Genomic DNA, 25,931 nt, shown 5'->3' on the forward strand with positions numbered 1-25,931 from the left:
CTTCCTATGTAAACAGCAACCGCGAGCATGTCCAGAGTGGTGGTGGTGGGGAGTAGGTTCCAGGAAGCCCTGATATCTTGTCCTTTTAGAAGTCAGCTACTGCCTTTGAGCCTGGGGTGGTTCTTTTTTGTGCCTGCAAAAATAACCGAGCTTTGGGGCGGAAGCCAAATGGCTCTCGCACCTTTACACGCTGGGATTCCAGCAACACGCAGAGCTGTGTTGTGCAGTCAACAGAGGGGCTTCAGCCATCCCCACACAGCATGTGTCTATAAACACTCCCCAAGTCATTCTATCCCTCGTATGCCCCCGCCCCCGGTTTTGATACTGTAGGGTCCCAGACCCTTGTTTTACACAGTATGCAAAGTCAAAACAATTTTCAAAGGGTAACTCGAGAGCAGGGAGTCGCTTTAATTAACCTGATCAACACCCGTCTCAAAAAACACCTTTGGATCCCCCAGGTCTTGTGATGGATGAATGGGAGGGATGCAGCAAAGAAAGCTCACGTAACAGTTTAAAGTCAGTTGGTAGCTACTTCATTCACTTCAGTTCTCTTGCTAGAGGAAGTCGATTGATAAGGGAGCAGAGGGACATATCCTTCAAGGAAGGCATACCCATACTTGTTGAGGAGGATGTTACTAGGATAGATTCCCTCCATCTCTCTTCCAGACTGCACTCTCTACAGAAAACACAACTGCTTCCTCTTTGAAAATGAGCCATCCAGACCCATAAAAATTCAGGTGAAGTAGGCTGGAGTTAAAATCGCGGGAAGAAACATTAACAATCTCAGATAAGCAGATGATACCACTTTGATGGCTGAAAGCGAGGAGGAGCCGAGGAGCCTTATGACGAAGGTGAAAGAAGAAAGTGCAAAAGCTGGGTTGCAGTTAAACCTCAAAAAACCCAAGATTATGGCAGCCAGCTTGATTGATAACTGGCAAACAGAGGGAGAAAACGTGGAGGCAGTGACAGACTTTGTATTTCTGGGCGCAAAGATTACTGCAGACGCTGACTGCAGCCAGGAAATCAGAAGACGTTTACTTCTTGGGAGGAGAGCAATGACAAATCTTGATAAAATAGTTAAGAGCAGAGACACCACACTGACAACAAAGGTCCGCATAGTTAAAGCAATGGTATTCCCCGTAGTAACCTATGGCTGCGAGAGCTGGACCATAAGGAAGGCTGAGCGAATGAAGGTAGATGCTTTTGAACCGTGGTGCTGGAGGAAAATTCTGAGAGTGCCTTGGACTGCAAGAAGATCAAACCAGTCCATACTCCAGGAAATAAAGCCAGACTGCTCACTTGAGGGAATGGTATTAAAGGCAAACCTGAAGTACTTTGGCCACACAATGAGAAGACAGGATACCCTGGAGAAGAGGCTGATGCTAGGGAAAGTGGAAGGCAAAAGGAAGAGGGGCCGACCAAGGGCAAGATGGATGGATGATATTCTGGAGGTGACGGACTCGACCTTGGGGGAGCTGGGGGTGGCGATGGCCGACAGAAAGCTCTGGCGTGGGCTGGTCCATGAAGTCACGAAGAGTCGGAAGCGACTGAATGAATAAACAACAAAGGCAAGGATCCAAAGGAGACTGTGTACTCAAGTGAGCTTTCAGCTCATGCTCCTCAAACAGCAGCCCAATCGCCACAAGAGGAACAACTTTTTAAACAGATTGTAATATAGGTCTGGGAAGGGAGAGGGTCTGCTGTTAGCAAAGAAAGTGTTTAAAAAATCCCATGGGGTGCTTTTCACCCTCCTGGTTGCATGTAAAATAGCTTTTTGGATCTGAACCATAGGTATCTTTACACAGCTGGCTCTTAACTCTATCTTTCTGGTTCTTAAGGCTTTCATATACTTTGATCTCTTTGTCCAATCCACACCATTGCTTTATTTTTCTCTACTATTTTGCAGGTAGAGGAGACTATCTAGTCTAGCGTAACCGGTGTAGTTTCAAAGTATGCAGCAAGCATCCTTACTCTGAACTGAAGTCAAGTTTTTAAGTGGGGGGAAAGAAGGAAAAACAGACACAATCAAACGCGATTGACTCCGTAAATAAGAAAATGCAGCCAACTTGCAGGAGTTTTGCTTTTCAAGTGACATTTTGGCTTGGCAGAAATTAAGTTCCTGCAATGTTGAAACCTGGCTGTCCCAGTGACAGGTGGAGAAAAGAGGGGGGGGGGGAAGCAACACAAAACAAATGCGGAAAGAGAGACATGCTCTGGTGCTAGTGAAAAATTCCTGTCTTTACACTGAAGAGTTTATTAAAGAGAAGACTTTTCACTAATGCCAGAGCGTGTCTCTCTTTCCACATTTGGCCCAGTAAGAGCAATTTGCAGAGGAATCACTGGGAGAGGAGTCCTTTTAATTCTTTCCACTTTGAAAGAATCTGCAGCAACGTACCAGCTGTTTGAGCCCCACAGAATCCTCCATTCAAAGTAACAATAGCTCTTAATACATCTAAAAGACAAGCACCCCCAGCCCAATCTTGCATGCGCGTGTGTGTGTACGCGCGCGCGCACACACACACACACACGCACGACTGCAAGCAAGAGTTATATTGTTTGCAGACACAGGTGCAGAAGCAAAGCAGCTGTTGAGCCAAACTGCAAGACTCTCTATGAAAAGTCCTGCTCCGCACCACAGTCCTTCGGTCAAACACACTGCAGGAACTTGAACCAAACTCGCCACAGACATGTTTTTGCTCCAAGCGTTTCCTTGATGTGCTTTTGGAAGCAGGCAAAAACTTCTTTGTTCCAGCAGGCCTTTGGCGAATAATCTGGGCCTCAGTCTATGCTAAGGACTTTTAAAACTGTCATGTCATTTAAATATTTTTTTGTTTTAATATTGTAATATATTTAATATATTTTTAATTTCTGTATATTTCTTTTCATAGGTTTTAAAATGTTTATGTTTTAAATTTTGTAAGGCCGCCTTGAGGCCCAGTATTGGACAAAGGGACTGGCTGGAGAAACCACATCACGCCAGTCCTTTTACAACTTCGTTGGCTGCCAGTCCAGGTCTGGGACCGATTCAAAGTGCTGGTATTGACATTCAAAGCCCTAAATGGTTTGGGGTCAGGTTATTTGAAGGAACGCCTCCTCCCATATGTACCTGCCCGGACCTTAAGATCATCCACAGGGGCCCTTATCCGTGAGCCCCTGCCAAAGGAAGTGAGGCAGGTGGCTACTAGGAGGAGGGCCTTCTCCACTGTGGCACGCCGGCTGTGGAATGAGCTCCCCAGAGAGGTCCGCATGGCACCTACACTGTACTCCTTTCATCGCCAGCTGAAGACCTTTTTATTCTCTTAGTATTTTAACGCTTAATTTTAACTTAAATTTAAATTTTACTGTTCTAATTCTGTATTTTAATCTTATATCAATTTCTGCTACGTGGGTTTATCCTGGTTGTGCTTTTCATACTGTATTTTGTATTTGTGTTTTTAGACTATTGGTTGCTTTATTATGGTTTTAATTTTTGTGAACCGTCCAGAGAGCTTCGGCTATTGGGAAGTATAAAAATGCAATAAATAAAATAAAATAAATAAATAAAAGACAGGATACAAATATAATAATAATAATAATAATAATAATAATAATAAGAAGAAGAAGAAGAAGAAGAAGCATCCTTGTGGCTATGTTACAAAGAAAAAATATTTGGATTGTCCTGGTAAGAGCAGAGGCAGAATCTCTTCCAGAGAAATGTATTTTTAACTGCTCTTGTGAGAAACTAACCCAAACAATCACTAAACGCACGCCCAAGTTTATGAATCGCTGCTTTGTTTTATCTTTTCACTCAAGAGTTTGGGATTATGTAAAATAAGTGGGAAGAGGCAGGACGAAAGACTTTTAAGACACACCAAGATTAATCCAATGTCTAATCCTCAACTCTCTTTTGTTCAGAACAGCGGAACGTTGGCTTGGCAGGATAAAAAACCAGCGCCGACAATTGGGGGGCAGACCGAGAACGGTAGAACACAGGCAGCTGTCGGGCGTCTCTCCCCCCTCGCCTGGCTCCCTGGTAATTTTTCCCGTACTTAACCAAATACAACCATTGCTACCAAGTTAGCCCAATTGGGCATGTAAATACTGAAGTACAGCCTGGCACTTGTCAACCGAGTCAAGCGGCCGGCCGACGCAGATGCCTCCTGCAGGGAAACTATTCCACGTTGTTTGGCTGGATTTGATTATAGCTTTCTATATTAGGAAGACTAAGGGGAGCATACGGGTACAATGAAATAAAGTCCGAGAAATTCAGTGAAGTCTGTGCAAGGCTTATGTTATGTCAATGGCCTTCGAAAATGTTTCATCTTCAGGGAGTACTTCCACACTGACATGTCTGCTGTGGAACCCCTGTACCTCTTAGACCAGCCTTCCTCAACCTGGGGCGCTCCAGATGTGTTGGACTGCATCTCCCAGAATGCCCCAGCCATGGCTGGGGCATTCTGGGAGATGCAGTCCAACACATCTGGAGCGCCCCAGGTTGAGGAAGGCTGTCTTAGAATAATCTGGCAAACGTTTTAGGCTGCAGAATCTGTTCATATGGAGAACGTCTATGGCCTCAAAGTTGTCCTGCACAGACAATGAGTACACCCTTGTCAAGCATTCATTTAGAACCCTCTCACTGAGGATTCCCTGATTTACTTTTGAGGAAACCACAGTGTCCTGGAGAACATAAACTTGATAACCACTGACCTAACTGGTTACCACACTTTGATTAAGCAAAAAAATCTTAAAAAATGGGGGAACCATTCCCACTTATTTAGTATTGGTTTGTTGTTGTTTATTCGTTCAGTCGTTTCCAACTCTTCGTGACTTCATGGACCAGCCCATGTCAGAGTTTTCTGTCGGCCGTCGCCACCCACAGCTCCCCCAAGGTCAAGTCTGTCACCTCCAGAATATCATCCTTCCATCTTGCCCTTGGTCGGCCCCTCTTCCTTTTGCCTTCCACTTCCCCTAGCATCAGCCTCTTCTCCAGGGTATCCTGTCTTCTCATTATGTGGGCAAAGTACTTCAGTTTTGCCTTTAATACCATTCCCTCAAGTGAGCAGTCTGGCTTTATTTCCTGGAGTATGGACTGGTTGGATCTTCTTGCAGTCCAAGGCACTCTCAGAATTTTCCTCCAACACCACAGTTCAAAAGCATCTCTCTTCCTTCGCTCAGCCTTCCCTATGGTCCAGCTCTCGCAGCCATGGGTTACTACGGGGAATACCATTGCTTTAACTATGCGGACCTTTGTTGTCAGTGTGGTGTCTCTGCTCTTAACTATTTACTTTGCTAAAAACAGTTAGTAAATTTGCAATTATTCTGAATATAGAATTCTGAATAGATTAGAATTATATTAAACTACAGCATCAGAAACACAAGACTCTATAGAACAAAGCCCCAACTGTCAAGAATGCTGTTTTACTGATAAGAATGCACAAGGGTGACTCTACTTACACGTTGGGAAACTGAGCATAAATGTCTATCAGTAAAATATACTTTAGATCAATCATTTTAATAAGGGACAGGCCTCGGATTCTCAAGATCTTGCTCCATTTCACCTCTTCAAGATGATTAACAGAAATATCAATCAGAGGCACAGATACCTGCAACACATGAACCCAGATATTGGCCAGGAAAAGCATCCAGACCTGTATTTTGTTCCGTGAATTGACTACTTCTGACGACCTGGGCAGTTGAGTTGATCGTAATGTCAACTTGATGGGATCCCAAACCAGTTTGGTTTTGAAGCTCAACAGTGCCACCTTGAGAGGAGCACCTTGAAAGGCACATGACTTAAACACCAAGGTCAAATATACATCGGGGAACCTACACCCAATAAGCAAAACACCATCTTTTACTCCAGAGCGCCTAAGACCGTTGGAAAAGACCGTAAGTTCCCAAGCATCATCACCAAAATGTGTATGAGTCAGGACCACTGTTAAAATCGTAGCTCAAAACGATCTGAAATAATTATTTCAACGTAATAGGTGCAAGCAGCCCACCTCTTTGGCAGCGAGAACCAGAAGACTCTTCCAGCTCCATCCCAAGAGATGTGAAACACTTGAAAATGATTATATGAGCAATTCCAGCAGTGACCAGTTTCTGAGGTTTTTCCAAGGGTGTAACTTGATAACAAGACACAAAATCAAACTGCAATCAAATTTTCTGACTCGTCTTTCTTTCTGCAACTGAATCGTGTTGTACCCCATGTTTCCCTTTGGACACAAGGCTTCCTCCACACTAGCCTCTTCTAGATCCAAAAGGCATTTTTACAACTCCTTAGTGAAATTATCCTTTTTTAATCTTACCGGAATGGAGCCACTATTTGTTTTGATTTTAAAACCAAAAGCTGGAAGATCAATGCACACAGAAAGACTAAGAGTGACAAAGGAAATTTGTAATAAAAAAAGTAAAGAAAAAAGATCAAGAAACCTCCCTTCTGCAAATCCACACTTCTTAGGAGAAGGAAGCAAAAGAACAGTGTGGGAAAGAGAGAGAGATCAAAGGCTGGCCCCATTTTACAGCCACTTAGGCAAAGAGATGTCCAGACAAGCCAGGTCCCGCTGAAGGAAGATCCGCTTGCACCCAGGTGATGCCATGCGACTTGCAGGAAGCTGTGAAGTGTGCCAAGGCTTTTAGACCAGGCCCATCTGCTTCAGTGCAGGCAGCCTCGCGCCTCATTGTGGCCATTCACATGAATGCGACAGGCAGCCTAAAAAGGGCCATTAACAAAACCAAAGGGGTTTTATTGTGGCTCAGGAACAGCAGGTAAGGGGACAGACAGGGAATACCTTTGAGAAAGACAAGGGTGCAGCCACTTCAAAGCATTGGGCATTCTACAATTCCGCTGCAGCAGTTCCAGATGTGAAAATCTTCACCTCCGCCCACCAATGCCCCCAAAATATATTCCCACAAAGGGGATACCTTTTGATACAAGCCTACACATTTCATTTTCTGCTTGAAAATGTGTAGGCTTGTGTCCCAAGGAACGATTGCCAAAATGCTGCAGGAAGCCTCAGTGGAATGAGGTAGTTGAATGCCCCTATTGTTTATCTGATGCTTGGAGACATATTGCCTTTATAGGGTCATTCAGGTATCATGGATAAAAGGCAAGCCTTGACTAAAGGCAAGTCTTGACTGAGCATTGCTATATTGTTGTGGGCAAATAAATAAAACTCCTTTCTCTCAACTAAAAAAGAAGAGCCAAGTCATAAGAAAAAACATCGGCTTATACTTTGAGACTTGTTTCCTTATGAACACGCACCTCTGTAAGAGAAGCCGATTGTGCTGGAAGGCACTTGTTAGTGCAAATGACCAGAAACAGACGGCATGTGCTGGCAATAAGTGGACTGCTGCCCCTCAAAATGAGAAGTAATTCACGGAAGCATGGAAGGAGTGTGTTAGCACTAATTGAAGGGGGTTAGGGAAAGGAGGCCCATTCACCTGGGGCAACTGAAAAAGCGCTCCCTTCGCCAAGGAAAATTGCAGGACAACTTCCTCACCTCCCAAGACAATTTAAGTGCTGTTTACAGCAGGGTGAGGAATGACGTCTTTGCCTGCAACATCAAAAGCTGCCCAATATAGAAAGGCAATCAGGAAGTCAGAGACACTTCAAAAAAATAAGAAGGGGGGGGGGAAGCGTCTAACCCCCAGTTCAAAACACCTAGGGGATATGCAAGGCCACTGGCAATTCACACCTCCCTTCCTCAAGAGCACTCAAGGCTTGTGCTGCATATCAAAAGAGACAGGACAGAATAGACAACCCTAATCAGCATTCCTGCAATGGACACAAAAGGGCACCAGTGCAGAAAGGGGAGTCCTTGTCCCCCCACCCCACTCCCTAAACAATACCGAAAGAGGTCCTTCTAAAAACCAAAGAGTTCAGCCTAACAAATAACAGCACCAAGAACTGCAGATTCCAATCCAGCCCCACAACATAGTGCTTATTCTAAAAGCTGAGTTTGAAAGATTCAGGATGCAATATTTTGCCCACTTACTTAGAAATAAGCTCCATATTTCTGAGCAAACATGCACATACTGTTCACCTATCCATAACTTTAAGGAGAGATTTTATACCAAGCAGTTATAGTTTGACACTTGCCAAAACAACCCACCAACTTACCACTCAGGCTGATGAGGAAAAGTGAGCGAGTGTGTGTGTGTGTGTGTGTGTGTGTGTGTGTGTGTGAGTGAGAGAGAGAGAGAGAGAGAGAGGTCTGTGGAATTAGATCCTTTAGACAAATAAGCTGTGATCTGAAACTAAATAACCACTTGCAGCAAGGAGACCTGAAGTAACTGCAGAACTTAAACACCCAAACTCTGACGCACTACCAGTGCTTCATTCCAGGTGAGCCTTAATACTATATTACTATGGTTGAAGACTGCAGAGTATAGAAGACTGCAATGAACTTTATACACTATTTCCCCCCTATCCAGGGACACTAATAAAAGATGAAGAGATTTCCCCCATCAACAGCAAAATATCAAAGGGGAATGATAATAAACCCACAAACAGTCTGGGGTGTGAGGTCTGTCATCAACAAGCCCAATTAAGACCACGGCTCCCAAAGGAGGAGTTGGAGAGTAAAGGGAGGAAATAAAGGTCTCAGATGAATATGCAGAGCGACCCAGCTCAGCTCAAACACCCGGCACCTTCCCAGCCCCTCAAAGGACAATAGGTAGGTCAAACTCTCATCAGCCAGGCCCATTCACACAGCCATGCCAACATGTGCCTGCTGCAATAAGGGCCACAAAACATCTATGGGAACTTGGCTTCAGACTTTTCCCCACAGACTCAGGGCTGAGTCATAGTGGAGAAGGAAACAGCCTCTCAAGGCCTTTTTGGGTGGCATAAAAGAGGTTTTGGAAAGCTGAGATCTTTGTCCAAGTTGGTTTACAGCCTGTGGTCAGTGAAGGCAAACGCTTTTCTTCTTTGCTCAAAGTTACGTTCGCCTATTTCGCAGCCCTGTTTTTGCCATCTTTGTTCAGAACCAGAACTGAGGGGAAAGCAAGAATTTAGAGGGGCTGGAGGGTGGGATGATAGCGGAGCAGCGGGAGATGTGTACTGGGACAAGTGCAGGTGACAAGGCCTACTGGAGACCCGTGCGGAGGAGAGGACCATGAGGGGTGGGGTGTGTGATATGTGGATGTACCTTTAAGAGGTCTGCAGCTGCTAGCCTCCAGGTCATCGAAGGCCCGGGTGGGGCTTCTGCTTCACGTTCTTTGTGGTGTGGGCTTTGCTGCAGAGAGGTGTGTCGCTGTTCCCATTTTCTCCAATTTTCTCCTAAGTTCCCAATAAAGCTTAGCTCAGACGGAGGTTTAAAGTGCTCCATCTTCAAGTGGCTTTCTGAAGTGGATAGTCCACTTCTGACACCATGTGGTATCCCTCAGGCATAGGGGACCATAGGGGTGAGCTTACCTGCTCAACCTGCTGCTTGCCCTAGACCTAGACTGCCGGGCAATAACTTCAGAGCCTTTTTCCTTGCTGGATTCCTTTATTATTAAAACGTCCTGGAACAGCGACACACCAAACTCTCTGCAGCAAAGCCCCCGCCACAAAGTGCAAGAAACAGAAGCCCCACCCAGGCCTTGGATGAGGACCCGGAGACTAGCAGCTGCAGACTTCTTAAAGACTGACAGCTGCAGACCTCTTAAAGGTACATCCACATATCACAGGGTGGTCAGGGCTTCCATTACTTCCAGATGTACTGCCATGGTCGTCACTTGTCCCCCCTCCCCTCCCTATCTTGCTTCTGAACTGGCAACTATGAGGCCCAGATAGCATTCCTGAAAAGGCCAGATTTGGCCCCAGGGCCTCCAGCTCTTGATTTCGAAGTTGGAAAAGTCCCTGCCACTTCACAGCATCCTGCAATAGTTAGAATGTGAACTCTGTATGTCGGAGACCCAGGCTCCGATACCTATTAAACCACCAAGTCCACTCACCGGGTTCCCGGCGTTATAAGGGGCATGGCTGCCATAAAGTTCTTTGAATGCGGAGAAATGCTTTGGAAAAGGTTGTGTGCCTCACTGCCAACACTCTTGAAGATTACACACAAATTACTCCCATCCTTCACAGAGGGAACATGTACTGTGATGCTGCCCTGAAACAATGTCCCATAGCTTGCTTTCCCACTCATGTCTTACTAGCTAACAAGCGTATCTGTCTGCCAAATCTAGATAACGTTCACTCTGCCCCAAGAGAACTGGGAAGTCTGATTTCTCCAATCAGGAATGGCACAGCAATGTCAAGCAGGCAGCGACGCCTAGTGGCAGGCACCTAATTAACAAGGCCAACATCCTAGAAAGAAGCGACTTACCTTCGCACCATGCTCATCCACCGAATTACTACCTGCCAGCAAAAAAACAAAGACAAGGCAGAAAGATCACTTTCTAATACTATGCAACAAGACTCAGTCCCCCAAAGTCTCGCAGCTGCTGGTACAGAGGGAAGTGTTACCAGCTTTAAGGAGCAAATGTAATTCCATTAGATTAAGGATGTGCCAGGACAGCTCTTGCCATTTCAGGATCACTTGCAAAAATACCAGCTAAATTTTTAGCTATTAAGATTTTGCTTTTTAAAAACTTTTAAAATCTTACTAACAAGTGCAAGAAGTAGACTATCTTCTCCCATATATACTTGCCCAGACACCAGCATCATTTTCACAGGCCCTCTTCCGGGTGCTGCTACCAAATGAGGTGAGGCAGATGTCTACTTTTTTAGTGGTAGCACTCTGGCTGCCTGGTGCCTAAATTGTGTTCTTTTCAGCTCCAGATGTCCTTTTTAATTCTCCAAGGCTTTTAAGTCCTTCAGTTTTAAAAATTGTGATTTTGCATTTTAGACCTCAGCACTGCTGTTGGTTTTACTTTGATTTTATTCTGTAGCTGTTTATTTTTTTAAGGGTTTTATGATATGTTCTTACAGCTTCCTGCTCTATTTTGTGAACTGCCCAGAGAGCTTTGGTTATTGGGTGGTACAGAAATGTAATAACATAAAATTGAAAAAAATAATAAATTTGGTCCACTTTGGGCAGAAGGGAGAGACACCATCTGAAAACATGATCAAGCATCAAGAAATGTCACAGTGATTCAGCGGAGAACTGCTACCATACTTCTCTGTAAAAACGTGGAGTTATACATAGACATGTACATAAAAGCCTGGGAATCCGGGACAAACATGCAAATGTCTCCAAAGACATTAACATGGATACTTCGAGATACATACAGTCGTGTGAAAAAGAAAGTAACCCTCTTGGAATTGTACGATTTTACATATCAAGACATAATAAAAATCATCTGTTCCTTAGCAGGTCTAAAAATTAGGTAAATACAACCTCAGATGAACAACAACACATGACATATTACACCGTGTCATGATTTATTTAACAGAAATAAAGCCAAAATGGAAAAGCCATGTGTGGAAAAGTAAGTACACCTTTACTGCTTCCATAGGAATTAAGATGCTAAGTAGCAGACAGGTGCTGCTAATCAAATGTCCGTGATTAATTGATCATCAGCAAGTATGACCACCTCTATAAAAGTCGAAGTTTTTTCAGTTTGCTGGTCTGGAGCATCCAGATGTGTGTTAACACAATGCCAAGGAGGAAAGACATCAGCAATGATCTTAGAGAAGCAATTGCTGCTGCCCATCAATCTAGGAAGGGTTATAAGGCCATTTCCAAACAGTTTAAAGTCCATCATTCTACAGTGAGAAAGATGATTCAAAAGTGGAAAACATTCAAGATAGTTGCCAAACTTCCCAGGAGAGGACGTCCCAGCAAAATCACCCCAAGGTCAGACCGTGCAATGCTCAGAGAAATTGCAAAAAACCCAAGGGTTACATCTCAGACTCTACAGGCCTCAGTGAGCATGTTAAATGTTAAAGTTCATGACAGTACAATTAGAAAAAGACTGAACAAGTATGGTTTGTTTGGAAGGGTTGCCAGGAGAAAGCCTCTTCTCTCTAAAAAGAACGTGGCAGCACGGCTTAGGTTTGCAAAGTTGCATCTGAACAAACCACAAGACTTCTGGAACAATGTCCTTTGGACAGACGAGACCAAAGTGGAGAAGTTTGGCCATAATGCACCGCGCCACATTTGGCGAAAACCAAACACAGCATATCAGCACAAACACCTCATACCAACTGTCAAGCACGGTGGTGGAGGGGTGATGATTTGGGCTTGTTTTGCAGCCACAGGACCTGGGAACCTTGCAGTCATTGAGTCGACCATGAACTCCTCTGTATACCAAAGTATTCTAGAGTCAAATGTCAGGCCATCTGTCCAACTGCTAAAGCTTGGCCGAAATTGGGTCATGCAACAGGACAATGATCCCAAGCACACCAGCAAATCTACAACAGAATGGCTGAAAAAGAAAAGAATCAAGGTGTTGCAATGGCCCAGTCAAAGTCCAGACCTCAACCCGATTGAAATGCTGTGGCGGGACCTTAAGAGAGCGGTGCCTAAACAAATGCCCTCAAACCTCAATGAACTGTTGTAAAGAAGAGTGGGCCAAAATTCCTCCACAACGATGTGAGAGACTGATAAAGTCATACAGAAAACGAATACTTGAAGTTATTGCTGCTAAAGGTGGTTCTACAAGCTATTGAATCACAAGGTGTACTTACTTTTTCACACATGGCTTCTCCATTTTGGCTTTATTTCTGTTAAATAAATCATGACACGGTGTAACATGTCATGTGTTGTTGTTCATCTGAGGTTGTATTTACCTAATTTTTAGATCTGCTTAGGAACAGATGATTGTTATTATGTCCTGATATGTAAAATCATACAATTCCAAGAGGGTGTACTTTCTTTTTTACACGACAGTATTTCACACCATGTTTTCTGCGCAAGTTACCAAAACAGTTACAATATGGATGCAGATCCTCTGGCCTGCAGAGACTCCGCATCTGGCCCACAGAGGCCTGTGCTCTGTCCCTGGGCCCCTACCTGGCCTCAAGCCCTGCTCCTGCAGGCTACAGTTGGCTTGGTGAGGTGGTGGGAAAAATAATCCCTGCTGTTATCTTCAGACTTTGAGTGGAGATAACAGAGTGAATTCCCCTACAAGCTGCTTCCACTCCAAACTGGGGAGGGAGGGGGGCGATGCACAGGCGATTCCCCAGCCAAGATGCTGGGTGGAGACGCAATCTTACACCAGCACCTAGGCTGGGAGACTTTGCTTCTTCTTCCAAGGAAAGCTCGGGCAGAACGAAGCTGAGCTTACCCAGTACCCTTCACACCTCTGATGGGAGAAGCAAAGAGAACTGGGCTGGCTCAGCTTTGCCTGCCTAACTGAGGAAAGCACAAGGTGGACGAAGCCAACAAGTAGATGGTCCGCCTGACACCTTTGCTATCCGTGGGCTTTCTCTGCCAGGAAAACCCAAGTACAGCAAAGACAAGCTGGCTCAGTCCGCTTCCCTCCTGCTTGAAGCTAAGCCTTGAAGGATTCACCTGGCATTTTAGACAGGGATCAAAGAACATCAAGTGGGTATGGCCACGCCCACTTAACCTTATATAGCCAGCGAAGAGGTGGGCTGGAAGTCACCTGCCTTCCCCCAAATGGTTCTGCACTCCTCTCTTAAAGTAAATGGACCGCTTCTATTATTCCCATAGCATGGAGCTGATCTGCCCAGGACCAACAGATTATGAAAAGAGATTTTAACCCACTCACTCCAATTACATGCCAAACAATGTAATTTAGCCTTCCCCAACCTGGTGCCCTCCAGATGTTCGGACTTCAACTCATATCTCCCCGAGCCAGAATGACCAAGAATGTTGGGAATTGTAGACCAAAATATCTGGAGGGCACCAGGTTGGGAAACGCTGCAAAAATGTATTGGCCAGCACAGGCTTTTGGACTCTTGAACCCCTGCTAGATCTTCCAACAGTAACTAAATTAAATTTGGGGTACTTGCAGCAATAATAACTAGAAACATTCTGGGAGCAAGGCCTCCCAGTAAGAAGACTTCATAATTAGGCCAACCAGCACTAGCACAACTGGAGAGCTAACAACTCTCCATGGCAGGGAGCCACATTCTATTAGCAAGACTATACAAACCCAGAGTTCAAATCCTCCTCCAACCCACATATAACCCCATCTCAAACTGCATCTAGATAACAGGAACTTGTGCCAGGCGTTTCCACCACCCGAACAGTTGGAAGGCGCCATTCAGAGAACCAGAGACAGGAATGCCTCCAACGGTTGCACTAATAATGGGACAGAAGATGCAGCCTCAATATATAGAGAACTGACTGCCATCCCTGGTGGTGAACAGGACTTGGATTCACCTTAAAGCACAGGATACCCCTCCAGTGAACGAAAGGAAACTTACCAAAGATGTAGATAATTGCTATACCGCTGCCAGCTCCCATAAGCCCTGCTATCCTGAGCACCATTTTCTTTGCATATGCAGTATTTTCCTTCTGTTTTTTCTTCTCTTGCTGCTCATCAGTTCCTTTTCCATCTCCACCTTCTGTTGACTGCAGAGAGAGAGAGAGAGAGTTATGGGGGTGGGCAAAGAGACAGACAGCTTGCCAAAGCTAGAAGAACCATTTCAGTACTTAAGGGTGCAATCCTATGCATGTTTAGACAGAAAAAAAGTCTTACAACTCCAACCATGCCAGCTGGGATATGCTGGGAGTTATAGGACATTTTTCTGTCTAAACATGAATCAAAGAATCATAAAATAGTAAAGTTGGAAGGGGCCTACAAGGCCATCGACTCCAACCCCCCGCTCAATGCAGGAATCCACCCTACAGCATACTTGATAGATGGTTGTCCAGCTGCCTCTTGAAGGCCTCTAGTGTGGGAGAGCCCACAACCTCCCTAGGTAACTGATTCCATTGTCGTACTGCTCTAACAGTCAGGAAGTTTTTCCTGATGTCCAGCTGGAATCTGGCTTCCTGTCACTTGAGCCCATTATTCCGTGTCCTGCACTCTGGGATGATCGAGAAGAGATCCTGGCCCTCCTCTGTGTGACAACCTTTTAAGTATTTGAAGTGTGCTATCATGTCTCCCTTCAATCTTATCTTCTCCAGGCTAAACATGCCCAGTTGTTTCAGTGTCTCTTCAAAGGGCTTTGTTTCCAGACCATCCTGGTTGCCTTCCTCTGCATAGGATTGCACCATAAGTGTGGTCATATTGATGTTGAATTAAAGTGGAACAGATAGCTTCTGGTGAAAAAAATATGGATTTAGCCAGGAGGCATCTGTTGTGTAAAGAATCTGATCCTTTCATTCAATACCAGAACTGACTTTTGCTAGTACATATATTTATTATGATTAGGGCTACAACATGTAACTGATCAGTCTATTAAATTACCTGACTAAAAGATTTATTTTTATCACCTAAAAAGGTGCCACTAATTAATCAGGACACAGATTCTAAATATATATTTAATATCAGGACTTACAAAAATTGTGGATGCTATGTACTAGTTTAGAAGACGCTCGTGCCAAATCTATCTCCCTTCAACAGATGTCACAAGACTGTAATTACTTCGTAGCTCAGGAAAAGTGCAGATGCTTTGCATGCAGAAGGTCATAGGTTGGATTCTTGGTATCTCCAGTGGAAGGGAGCTGAGAATAACCTTAACCCAAGACCCCACAGATACACTGCCAGTTGGAGTAGGCAATACTAGGAGAGACGGACCAATAGTCTGAGTTGATGTAAGACAATTTCATATGTTTGCTTTTGGAAAGCTTTAAAAAATGTTCATTTGGGAGATGCCACAGTTCAGTGACAAGAGCACAAATTTTGCAAGCAGAAGGCTGCAGGTTCAAACTCCAACATTTTCAGTTAAAGGATCCTACCTACCAACTGTTGGGATTGACCTCTATGTGAACTCCTGGAGAGCTCCTACCAGTCAGAAGAGGCAATAGTAGTCTAGAAGAAACAATGGCCTGATTAAATATAAGGCGCCTTCATACACTAGTGATCTTTTCCTGCAAATTTGGGATGGGGGCAATGCTCAAGGGATTATAGACAGCCAATAGGTGACCGCAGGCCTCCTATCCTGCAGTTATCTATTCTATCTGGGTGTGGGAAGGGCCACACCCAGGCAGAATAGTTAACTGCAGGATAGGAGGCCCAATATTCTCATTCCTGCATGGTATGCTCAGTGTCTGCCATCTCCAGTTCAAGAACCTTGGGAGGCAGGGCTGGGAAAGACCTTTGCCAAAGCCCTGGAGAGCACTAGCTGGTTAAGAGTAGCAAGTATTGGGTTGGATGGCCCAGTGCCCTGACAATATTGATACCAGGCAGACCTCAGTGGAGAGAGTGCACAAATCAGGGGGCCCCGCCACCAAGAAGGCCCTCTTCCCTTGTTGCCATCCTCTGAGCCTCCCTGGAGGAGACAGTCAGAGCAAGGCCACAGAGATTGATCGTGATGCTCCTATCCTGATGAATAAAACCCAAAGTGAGAGCTGTCTGCTCTTGACCTGAAGGGAACATAGCTCAGCAGCAGAATACATACCTTACATGCAGAAGCTCAGCCTGCAGGTTCTCATTTGCTGGTCTAGGAAGGCGACCTCTCTCGGCTTGGTGCCACTTAAGAATAGACCATACTGGACTAGAAACTTAGGAAGCTGCCATTTTGAGCAATACTAACTGGCAGTGGCTCCCCAAGGTTTCAGGCAAGGAGTCTTTCCCAGCCCTCAATGGAGCTGATGGGCGCTGAATCTGCATGTAGACTGAACTTCTTGCATGCAGAGCTCATGCTCTACTGTCCATCATAATGTCTCTGTCTTATTAGAAACAAACGTCTCATCACAGAGAACCAAATCTCAGAGGTGGGGCGCCTGCGTTGCATGCCGAAGATCCCAGGTTCAAATCCTAGCATATCTCATTGAAAGCAGCAAGTGACGCAAAAGGCCTCGACCCGAGGAGCTGTGAGAAGAGGATGAGACAGCCTTCCAGACCTGTTGGGACTACAACTCCTATCACACACAGCCAGGATAGCCAATGGCTGGGGATGATGTAGTGATGGCCACCAATCTGGATGGCTTCAAAAGGGGGTTGGATAAATTCCTGGAGGCAAAGGCCTGATCGTTGTGTGTTATCTCCAGTACTCGAGGCAATAAGCCTGTGTGCACTAGTTGCTGGGGAACATGGGTGGGAGGGTGCCCTGCTTTGACGGTCCCTGGCCGGTTGTCCACTGTGTGAGCAGAGCGCTGGACTAGATGGACCCTTGGTCTGATCCAGCATCAGGGCTCTTCTGATGTTCTCATGATGGGGAGCATTAGCCCAACAGATTTGAAGTGGGGAAGGCTGGAGTGGACAGTCACTAGGCCAGGTGGACCTACCACTCCCATCAGCCCTAGGCAGCGTAGCCAATGGCAAGAGGATGATGGGAGGTGTAGTCCTAAAGAAATTCTGCAGAGCCATGGAATGCCAACCCCCTGGCACAGAGATGTTGGACTACAGCTCCCTCTACCCTCGTACCAGTTGGGGATAATGGGAGTTGTAGTCCAGCGCCTGTGGAAGCGCCCAGGCTGGACCCAGCAGGAGAAGGCGGCTTCCTGTGTCGTCGTCGTCATCATCACACACACACACCGCATCCGGGGACCTTCCCCCCCCCCTTGCGCCGCCGCCGCCTCCTCACCTGCTGCTGCCTGACAGCGTCCCTCAGGACAGCCCCCGTCAGCCCCGCCCCAGCCGCTTGAGAGGGGGCCTGAGGCGGGACCCCCGCGGACAGCTCTCGCCCCAGCCCCGCCCAGGCGCCTCGCCGCTTCCACCGCCGGCGGCAGCAGGAGCCGCCTCCGCCGTTCAGCGCCCGCAGCCCGCCCGTCAGCGCCGCCACAGACCAGGCGCGAGCCGCCACCGCCGCCACGACCGCCATCTTTCCTCACGGTGCGCTGAAACGCGCATGCGCCGGCCTGGCCCAATCAGGGGGAGAGAGAGGGCAGCACGAGCGCCCGCCCCTTTTCTTCTCTCGCGTCTTGCCCGAGCCAACCCATCACTCCCTCCAATAAGAAGCCCGGAGGTGGCCGAGCTAGCCAATCCGCAAAAAGCGGCCGACATTCCCCGCCCCCCACCCCCAGATTTCCCCGCCCACCTGCCGGCTCTTAGCCAATCATAGCGAGCGAGTGGAGAGGCCGGAGGGCGCCCACTGGCTGGCCGTTTAATTTCTGCGGCGCGGCTTGCCTAGGCGGGGACTCCGCGCTGAGGAACACCCCGCACTGGCCAATGCCGAGGGAAGAAGGCGAAGTGGGCGGTACGAAGACGAGAGGGGCTTACGCATTGGCTATAATGTAGAGGCGGGCGCAGCCGATGCGCCCCGTGATTGGCGCTGCTAAAGGGAGGGGCCACCAACAAGGAAAAGGACGGCTGCCAAGGTGAAAGGGGCAGGACACGTGCAGCGAGCGCATGGCTTTTTAAAATGCTCTATTTGGTTTTCTTTTACTATGTACAGCACCACGTACATTGATGGTGCTAAATAAATAAATCATCATCATCTTTGGGCAGAACAAAGGGCAAGGCTGCAGGCCACTTTGCAGATTTATAGGCTCGCCTATACAATCATCATCAGACACTGTGGTCAGAGCTTTTGCCATAAGTGCCCCCTCCCTCCTGGCCACAGCAGCCTCCTTATGGCGGAAATGTGGTTAGGAGCGGCGCGTTTCCCTCAAAGCGTCTAGTTCCACCTTTAGGCACAGCTGGATTTAGCTGGACTGACGCCGGAATAGAGAAAGCGAGGCCATAATAATCGAAGCATCTCCACGGACAATAAAACTGGCACAGTTTAGACCCGCGTTTTGCAAGTATAGAGCACATGACCCTTAAGGCGTAACGAGATAGCTGACTGGGAGAGAAAGGAACGAACAGGCTTTCTGCAAGACGTCCTCAAAAGAGGCAGACTAACAGTGGGATTTTGCCTCTCTAGCACAAGCCTCACATAGTAATACAAGAACAGGTGTACAGCAGACCCACTGGGGCTCAAATTCAGCAAACTTTTTACATCTTGACTTCAGCTGGGAGCCAGGCTCAAAAGCTACTGAGAGGGTCAAATCCAGCCCATGTGCCCAAATAGCCTACAGATGCCGTTTTGACTAGGGTGACCCTATGGAAAGGAGGACCAGGCTCCTGTATCTTTTAACAGTTGTAATGAAAAGGGAATTTCAGCAGGTGCCATTTGTATGCATGCAGCACCTGGTGAAATTCCCTCTTCATCACAACAGTTAAAGCACTAGCAGCTTCTGCAGACAACTGCACTAACATTATAAAGCCTTGAGGAAGAACACAACCGCGTTCGAAACGCGTAGGCACCTGGCACTTTAATAAAACTTTTACTATTATTATTATTATTTATTTATATAGCACCATCAATAATATTACTGTAGAAGATTACTTGGTTCCGCCCTTGCCTTTGGCCATTTGTTTGCCTGCACCAACTGGTGAAATTCTCTCTTCATCACAGCAATTAAAGCTGCAGGTGCCCTGCCCTCTTTTAAATCTGGTCACTCTAGTATAGCTCCTGCAGCTTTAACTGTGGTGATGAAGAGGAAATTCCACCAGGTTCTCATATATACAAATGACACTATTATTATTATTATTATTATTATATTATTATTATTATTATTATTATTATTATTATTTTATATAGCACCATCAATGTACATGGTGCTGTACAGAGTAAAACAATAAATAGCAAGACCCTACCGCATAGGCTTACATAAATAGCAAGACACCTGCTGAAATTCCCTTTTCTATGCAACTGTTAAAGATACAGGAGCCCTGTCCTCCTTTTCATAGGGCCACCCTAGTTTTGACAGAACTGAACTCCAAAAGGCAGTTTATTACATTTGAGAGATCAAGGCTTTTACGGGGGAAGTTGTGGCATGGCACTTTACCTCAGAAGGACCTTTCCTCCCCAACAGAAAGACCCTACTCCTCAATGAAAACAGTATTTAACACCCACCCCACCGAGGGTTTACAAAAAATACTACCGTACGTGAAATCTCTTCTTTGTGCTACCGCCAGTATCTGAGGCAGTAAGCTTGTGTGCACCAGTTGCTGGGGAACATGGGTGGGAGGGTGCTGGTTGGCCCCTGGTCTTCAGCTGGTTGGCCACTGTGTGAACTGTGTGCTGGACTAGATGGACCATCACGCTGATCCAGTGTGGCAGTTATGAAACGCTTAAACATCTGACTTCAGAGACAAGGCGGAAATCTTGAACATTACGGCTTCTCTATTAAGGTAAACACAGTACATATGGAGGGGGGTATATGGGAATGTTTTATTAAAACAAGCTACACACTAGATGGTTCAGGTGCTGTAGAGGGCATAAAGTGCTACGGGAGAGAAAGAACGTGCTCCGCTCACTGCATGTCTTTTGCTGAAGTCACTTTACGCACAACTGCAAGATTGTCCCCAACCCCCCAAAAAAGCAAAGTCACCTGCTAGGCTGGGGAAATAAACAGAGACAGAAAGCGTGCGCGCGCACACACAAAAATAAAACTTCCTCGGGAGCAAATCTGTACAAGGACATGCTGTAGCAGTCTGCAGGCGATATGCTAGAAAAGAAAAGGAAAAGGAAAACAGCCACCCATGTCACACACACAAAATTATTCTCCATCCTTCTAGGCCTCTAGCAGTTTGCCAAGGAAACGGAGGTTGAGAATCTTGAGCTGTTCTTCCAGGTCCATGCGGACAATGCCGTCCTCTCCATCGATGCTCAACAGAACGCCGGTAGCCTCCCTGTCCTCTCCCAAGATGACCTTGACCTGCAAGACAGGGGGGAAAAACACACCTCAGGGCCACTGATTCAGAGATTGGAGCGGGGTGGGGTGGAGGTCACACAGGCTCAACTGTGAATGGATGGGACAAATGAGGAACAGCCAACGGCCAATTCAGAATCAGCCAAGCTATACTCTCCAATGGCAATTACTGGGTGATTGTGTGGAGACAGAAGAGAAGGAAGTGGGCATCTGGTTCTGTGGCTGTCAGAGATGACTGGGCCAGCCACAGCCAGCATCAGGCTATAGTTTTGAATAAATCATTACCAGCCTTTTACCAATTATTTCAATGTGGTTTGTGGGGGGAAATAGAAAAAACAATACATACCAAAAAAAACCAGTGTCTTGTGGCAATGTAAAGATGAGAATATTTATTCTGGCACAAGCGTTCATGGACACTACCGTCCATGTATGTCATCAGATGCATGAAGCGGGCCGTGTCTATGGACACTCACGCCACAATAAATGTGTTTGTCTTTAAGGTGCCCCAAGACTCTTCGTTGCGTTTGATGCAACAGACTGATGTGGCTAAACCCAGGAAATTAATACAAACAAAACAACCCACAGATATTATAAAAAAGCCTAATTAAAAGTAAGAGTTTAAAAAACTTAAAAGATAGCGAAATGTTTTACTAAAGGTTAGGTAAATAAACAGCCTCGTGTGGCGCAGAGCGGTAAAGCAGCAGTTTCTTCAGTTGAAACTCTCCCCACGGCCTGAGTTCAATCCCAGCGGAAGCTGGTTCTCAGGCAGTCGGCTCGGGTTGACTCAGCCTTCCATCCTCCCGAGGTCGGTAAAATGAGTACCCAGTTAGCTGGGGGAAAGGTAATAACAGCCGGGGAAGGCAGCGGCAAACCACCCCACTATAAGGCCTGCCAAGAAAACGTGAGTGAAACCTGGCGTCCCTCCAAGAGTCAGCAATGACTCAGTGCTTGCACGAGAGGTTCCTTTCCTTTACCTAGGTAAATAAAAAGGGGTTTTGGCTGATGCCTAAAAGGTAGATTTTTTTTAAAAAAAATGGTTTCAAGTGTATCTACCCCTGGGTAGTTGGGAATCCAAGGGATTTATGAGGCAGCATAAAAAATGGTTCCATAAGCGGAAGCCTGGGATGCAAAAGCCCTTGACTCTCAAGCCTTACATGAGAAAGGTGTAAACGGTAATAAACCCCTGAGCGACTGACAGGAAAGGTTTGTGTAAGGCCTTTGCCAAACAAGGAGCTGGCAAAAAGCCTGTTTGGGAAATTCTCATTGTGCCCCTGCTCCTATTTCCTTCACTGTTTCCTGCAACCCCGGGCAGCACTGCTTTTCCCTCCATGACCAGGGACCCAGCGCTGTAATTCAGGATGCTGCTGCCACCACCTAGAACGGCCTTCCTCAACCTGGGGCGCTCCAGGTTGAGGAAGGCTGACCTAGAATAAAGGCTGGGGGTTGAAAAGACGAACACAAGACTCCTCAGCTTAGTGCCCTCCAGATCTGGCTGGGGCATGGTGGGAGTTGTAGTCTAACACATCTGGAAGGCATCAGGCTGGAGAAGGCTGCTCTGGCGGCTTCGGTTTCAACCTTCTCCAAACATCAGCAGAATAGCGGAGAGCTACATAATGTTTTTTGCCCCATGCTTATTATCCGTTTGTTTTTTAAGCAGAGGACTGCGAGATGGAGGAAACCTCTTCCCATTTCTCTTGACATACCTTATTGTTCTTGGTTGGCGTGACAGGCTCCAGGTGCTCGCTGGAAATGCTGACCACCTTCTCACTGTCCTTAAGGTAGACTGAGCACATCCCGCCCTGCCAGGTCGTGGGAGGAAGAGGAAGATAAAGAGCGAAGGAAAAGAACACACCAAGGTGACTTACAGCAGACATCAGCAAAAACTGCTTAATTCCAGAGGCAGGTGAAAAACCTCTCCACCCCACCTTTAGAGGCAAGCCACTGGCTCTTCTTGATCTCAGAAAATGGAAACTGTGAGGCTACGGGAGAAATTACCATATGTGCTGAACAGAGCAAGCAAGTTTATTTTTTTATTGCATTTTTATACTGCCCAATAGCTGAAGTTAAGAATATATTGGCTGAAGAGAAGCCTCATGTGCAGTGGGGCCCTCTTGACAAGACTCCTCAAGGAAGCCCACACAAGCACTCCTCAAGGGAGCCCACACCCGGCTGCGTAAATCTCAGGGCTCAATGGATGGAGCGCCAATGGAAAGCTGCTATCCTTGGTTAATGGAACTTACTGAAGGACGCTTCAACTCAGGATAAAAGGGGCTCAAACCTTGGGGTGGGCGACGAGAGACGTGGGAGGTGTAGCTGGTGAGCCCCTTCCTTTCATTCCGGCAGAAACAGCACCGGCAAGGCGCTGTCCTCCCTCCACTGTCTCTCGCACCTCACTCAAAAATGAAACACGGGGATGTTTCATTCAACGTATTATGAGTCACTGAAGAACAGGTCCAGATTCGGAAATGGATGCCCGGCTCATATCTCTTTCCTGGGACCAGGTCCTCAGCTTTTATTGGATCTGAGCATCGGGAAACTCCGCTATTCATCTTCTCCAACTCTTTTCAGCCAGCCACCCACTCCCCTTCGTTGCATGGCCGACTCATGCGAAGGGGCCTATCGGTCTACTTACGGTCACGCTGCGGATGACGCCCGTCTGCCCCACGACCTGGCTGTCCAAGTAAGTGTCACGCACTTTGACCTGGATGTCGGTGGTGACCCAATCGCTGGAGCTCTGCTCAATCCCAGAGCCAGGGGTGTGAGGGTTGTAACCTCCTGGAGAAGGAGCACCTGGGGTCATAGGACTGTAGCCCACAGGGCTGGGGCTGGGGCTGGCCTGGACAGAGAAAGAGAGCGCGGATGGGGCAGTTGGTGCATGGCCAAGGTTGGCTCAGAACAGTTTTCTGTCTGAGGCAGAAAGTCAAAGCGCTGCCCCGCCCCTTTGCTGGTAAGCTAACAAAGGACCGATACAAATCAATTCCCCTCAGGTGTGGTCAGCCATCAATGAGCCAACTGCCCACCGCCTCACAGAACTGAGACACCCCAAGTAGATTGCAGGCTTGCGGTGAGCTAGAGGGGATTTTAAAGTGTCTGTTTGTTTTACACTTGTATCAATTGTGACGCTGCTCTGCTCTACTTGTGAAGTTTTCAATGCATTCTTTTATTTTGTTTTTACGTAATAACGTAAGAAGAGCCCTGATGCTGGATCAGACCAAGGGTCCATCTAGTCCAGCACTCTATTCACACAGTGGCCAACCAGCCATCGGCCAGGGACCAACAAAGCAGGACTTGGTGCAACAGCACCCTCCCACCCATGTTCCCCAGCAACTGGGGCACACAGGCTTATTGCCTCGAATACCGGAGATAGCACACAACCCTCAGGGCTAGTAGCCATGGATTGCCTTCGCCTCCAGGAATTGATCCAACCCCCTTGTAAAGCCATCCAAATGGGTGGCCATCGCTACATCTCGTGGTAGTGAGTTCCATAATTTAACTCTGCACTTGTTTTTATATTGTGTGTATATATGGATGTCAACCTCTTAGACATTTTAGCATGGGAAGCGGTATAGAAGCATTACACAAGCCCTACATCATTACACAAATCCATTACATCACCAGCGGTACCTGGTATGCCATTGGCGACGGTGTCGGGTGGTAACTAGCTGGCGAATGGGTGTTCTGGTAGCCCACAGGGCTAGGCGCCACTTGGTGGAAACTTTGGGGGCTGGGACTCGGTTGGTAAGAGCCTTGAGGGGAGGGCACTGCATACGGAGAAAACTGGTCTGTGTTATACCTGCAACAAGAAGGAGGGGTGTAGTTTAGGAACAGAAAGGGACCCACGAACCCTCTTCCCTCCCCATCCCGGCTGCTTCGTCACACCAAGCTCCGGAATCATATAATTTGAGGGGCAGCACTCTGAGGGAGAACATCAGGTTTTGCTCACCAAAAGACCAATTTAAAGTCCAGGGCGACCGTCACAGGCCCAACGCCATTACTCGTTTGAGCGTCACTCAAACCGAATTGGCTCTCAACCTGATGTGTGTGCCAATTTCACACGCATCGTAGCCAATAAAGCAAAATAAAAAAAGCACCTTATTCGCTGTGAAGCCCATGAGTGGTAGTTGGGGGGGGGGATCCACAACTAGGGAGGAGCCGTAGCTCAGTGGCAGGGCCCAGGTCTGACCCCCATCAGCATCTCCAAGTAGTGCAGGAAGGCCTCCTGCCACAATACCCTGGGGAGCCACCGTTGCTGCTCAGTATCAACATACTGCCCGGGATGAACTGAGGGCCTGGCGTGGTGTGAGGCAGCTTTCTGACGTCCCTCCAGGTGCCCTTCGCTCCCGCTCCCCCTTCCGGCTAGGGTGCACTTACATGGCTGGGGTGCCGGGCGTCTGAGGGTTGTACGGGGGGTTAACCTGCGGGGAAGAAGGGTCGGGATACCCAGGGGTCTGGGGGTTGGGAGTTCCCCCGTAGCCTTGAGGAGAAGGGGTGGGCTCGTCGTCAAAGCCGTAGTCGAACTCCTCCTCCGCCCTGTGGACGAGGAAACAAAATGTGTTCAAGCCAGCCTCGGCGGGGCCTCGTCTGGGGCCAGCCCTATTCCCCGGCGTGGCGCCACCAACCTGGAGGGCGTGTTGGGGTTGTTGGGGTCCCAAGCCCCGCTCTGCGCAGGAGTCCGGCTGCCGTCATGCAGGGGCGTTTGAGAGCCGTAGTGAGGAGTCCTGTTGCCTGGAAGACAGACAGACAGGTCACATATCGCACCGCTGATGCTCAAAGCCAAGGCCACAGGAGGGCTGCGTCCCTAATACTGTGCCCAGGCCGCCCACATCCTGGAGACGGTTTGCAGGGATCTCCTCAATCTGGTGTATCCTGCTTCTTAAAATTATTGTGGTTTTGCTTATCGAGCGGGAAAGCAAGGATTTCATGGGGCACTGAAACCAACACCCACTGGAAGTTTTGATTTAGCTACTCCCCTCTCTTCTGAGCGTTCATGCATGAATTGCCCACACCCTTTGCAGAACTCAGCAGGCAGGAAGGACTAGAACCTTGGTCTGTTTGTTTTTAAGTTAAAGAAACGACACACAAAGCAGAGGTTTCTTAGGGAGCTGAATTCTGCACCCAGTCTAGGCTTTTTTGATGCTCAGTTGCAGCTACCCCCAACCTGGTGCTCTCCAGATGTGCTGGACTAGAATGCCTAACATAGCTGGCGGGGGGGATGCTGAGAATTGTAGCCCCACACAT

The 25,931-nt window shown here is 47.3% G+C and overlaps 2 protein-coding genes across 4 annotated transcripts in view; both read right to left on the reverse strand.

Moving 5' to 3' along the window:
• TIMM50 (translocase of inner mitochondrial membrane 50) overlaps window positions 1–17,815 on the reverse strand; it is a 39,540-nt gene extending 21,725 nt beyond the window's left edge. The window contains exons 1-3 of the mRNA XM_063139772.1: window positions 17,579–17,815; window positions 14,309–14,456; window positions 10,296–10,327 (exon numbers count right to left, since the gene is read on the reverse strand). Coding sequence (XP_062995842.1) covers window positions 10,296–10,327; window positions 14,309–14,456; window positions 17,579–17,815 — 417 coding nt within the window. The remainder of the gene's footprint in view (window positions 1–10,295; window positions 10,328–14,308; window positions 14,457–17,578) is intronic.
• Window positions 17,816–20,186: 2,371 nt separating this feature from the next.
• The window catches only part of SUPT5H (SPT5 homolog, DSIF elongation factor subunit), a 32,378-nt gene continuing 26,633 nt past the window's right edge, over window positions 20,187–25,931 (reverse strand). For all 3 annotated transcript variants that reach the window (XM_063140782.1, XM_063140780.1, XM_063140781.1), the window contains 6 exons: window positions 25,313–25,418; window positions 25,065–25,223; window positions 24,318–24,486; window positions 23,326–23,529; window positions 22,397–22,492; window positions 20,187–20,699 (listed from right to left, as the gene is read on the reverse strand). In XM_063140782.1, coding sequence (XP_062996852.1) covers window positions 20,556–20,699; window positions 22,397–22,492; window positions 23,326–23,529; window positions 24,318–24,486; window positions 25,065–25,223; window positions 25,313–25,418 — 878 coding nt within the window. In that variant the 3' untranslated portion in view covers window positions 20,187–20,555. The remainder of the gene's footprint in view (window positions 20,700–22,396; window positions 22,493–23,325; window positions 23,530–24,317; window positions 24,487–25,064; window positions 25,224–25,312; window positions 25,419–25,931) is intronic.

Source organism: Elgaria multicarinata, chromosome 13, assembly GCF_023053635.1.
Source record: "Elgaria multicarinata webbii isolate HBS135686 ecotype San Diego chromosome 13, rElgMul1.1.pri, whole genome shotgun sequence".
Lineage (NCBI taxonomy): Eukaryota > Metazoa > Chordata > Lepidosauria > Squamata > Anguidae > Elgaria > Elgaria multicarinata.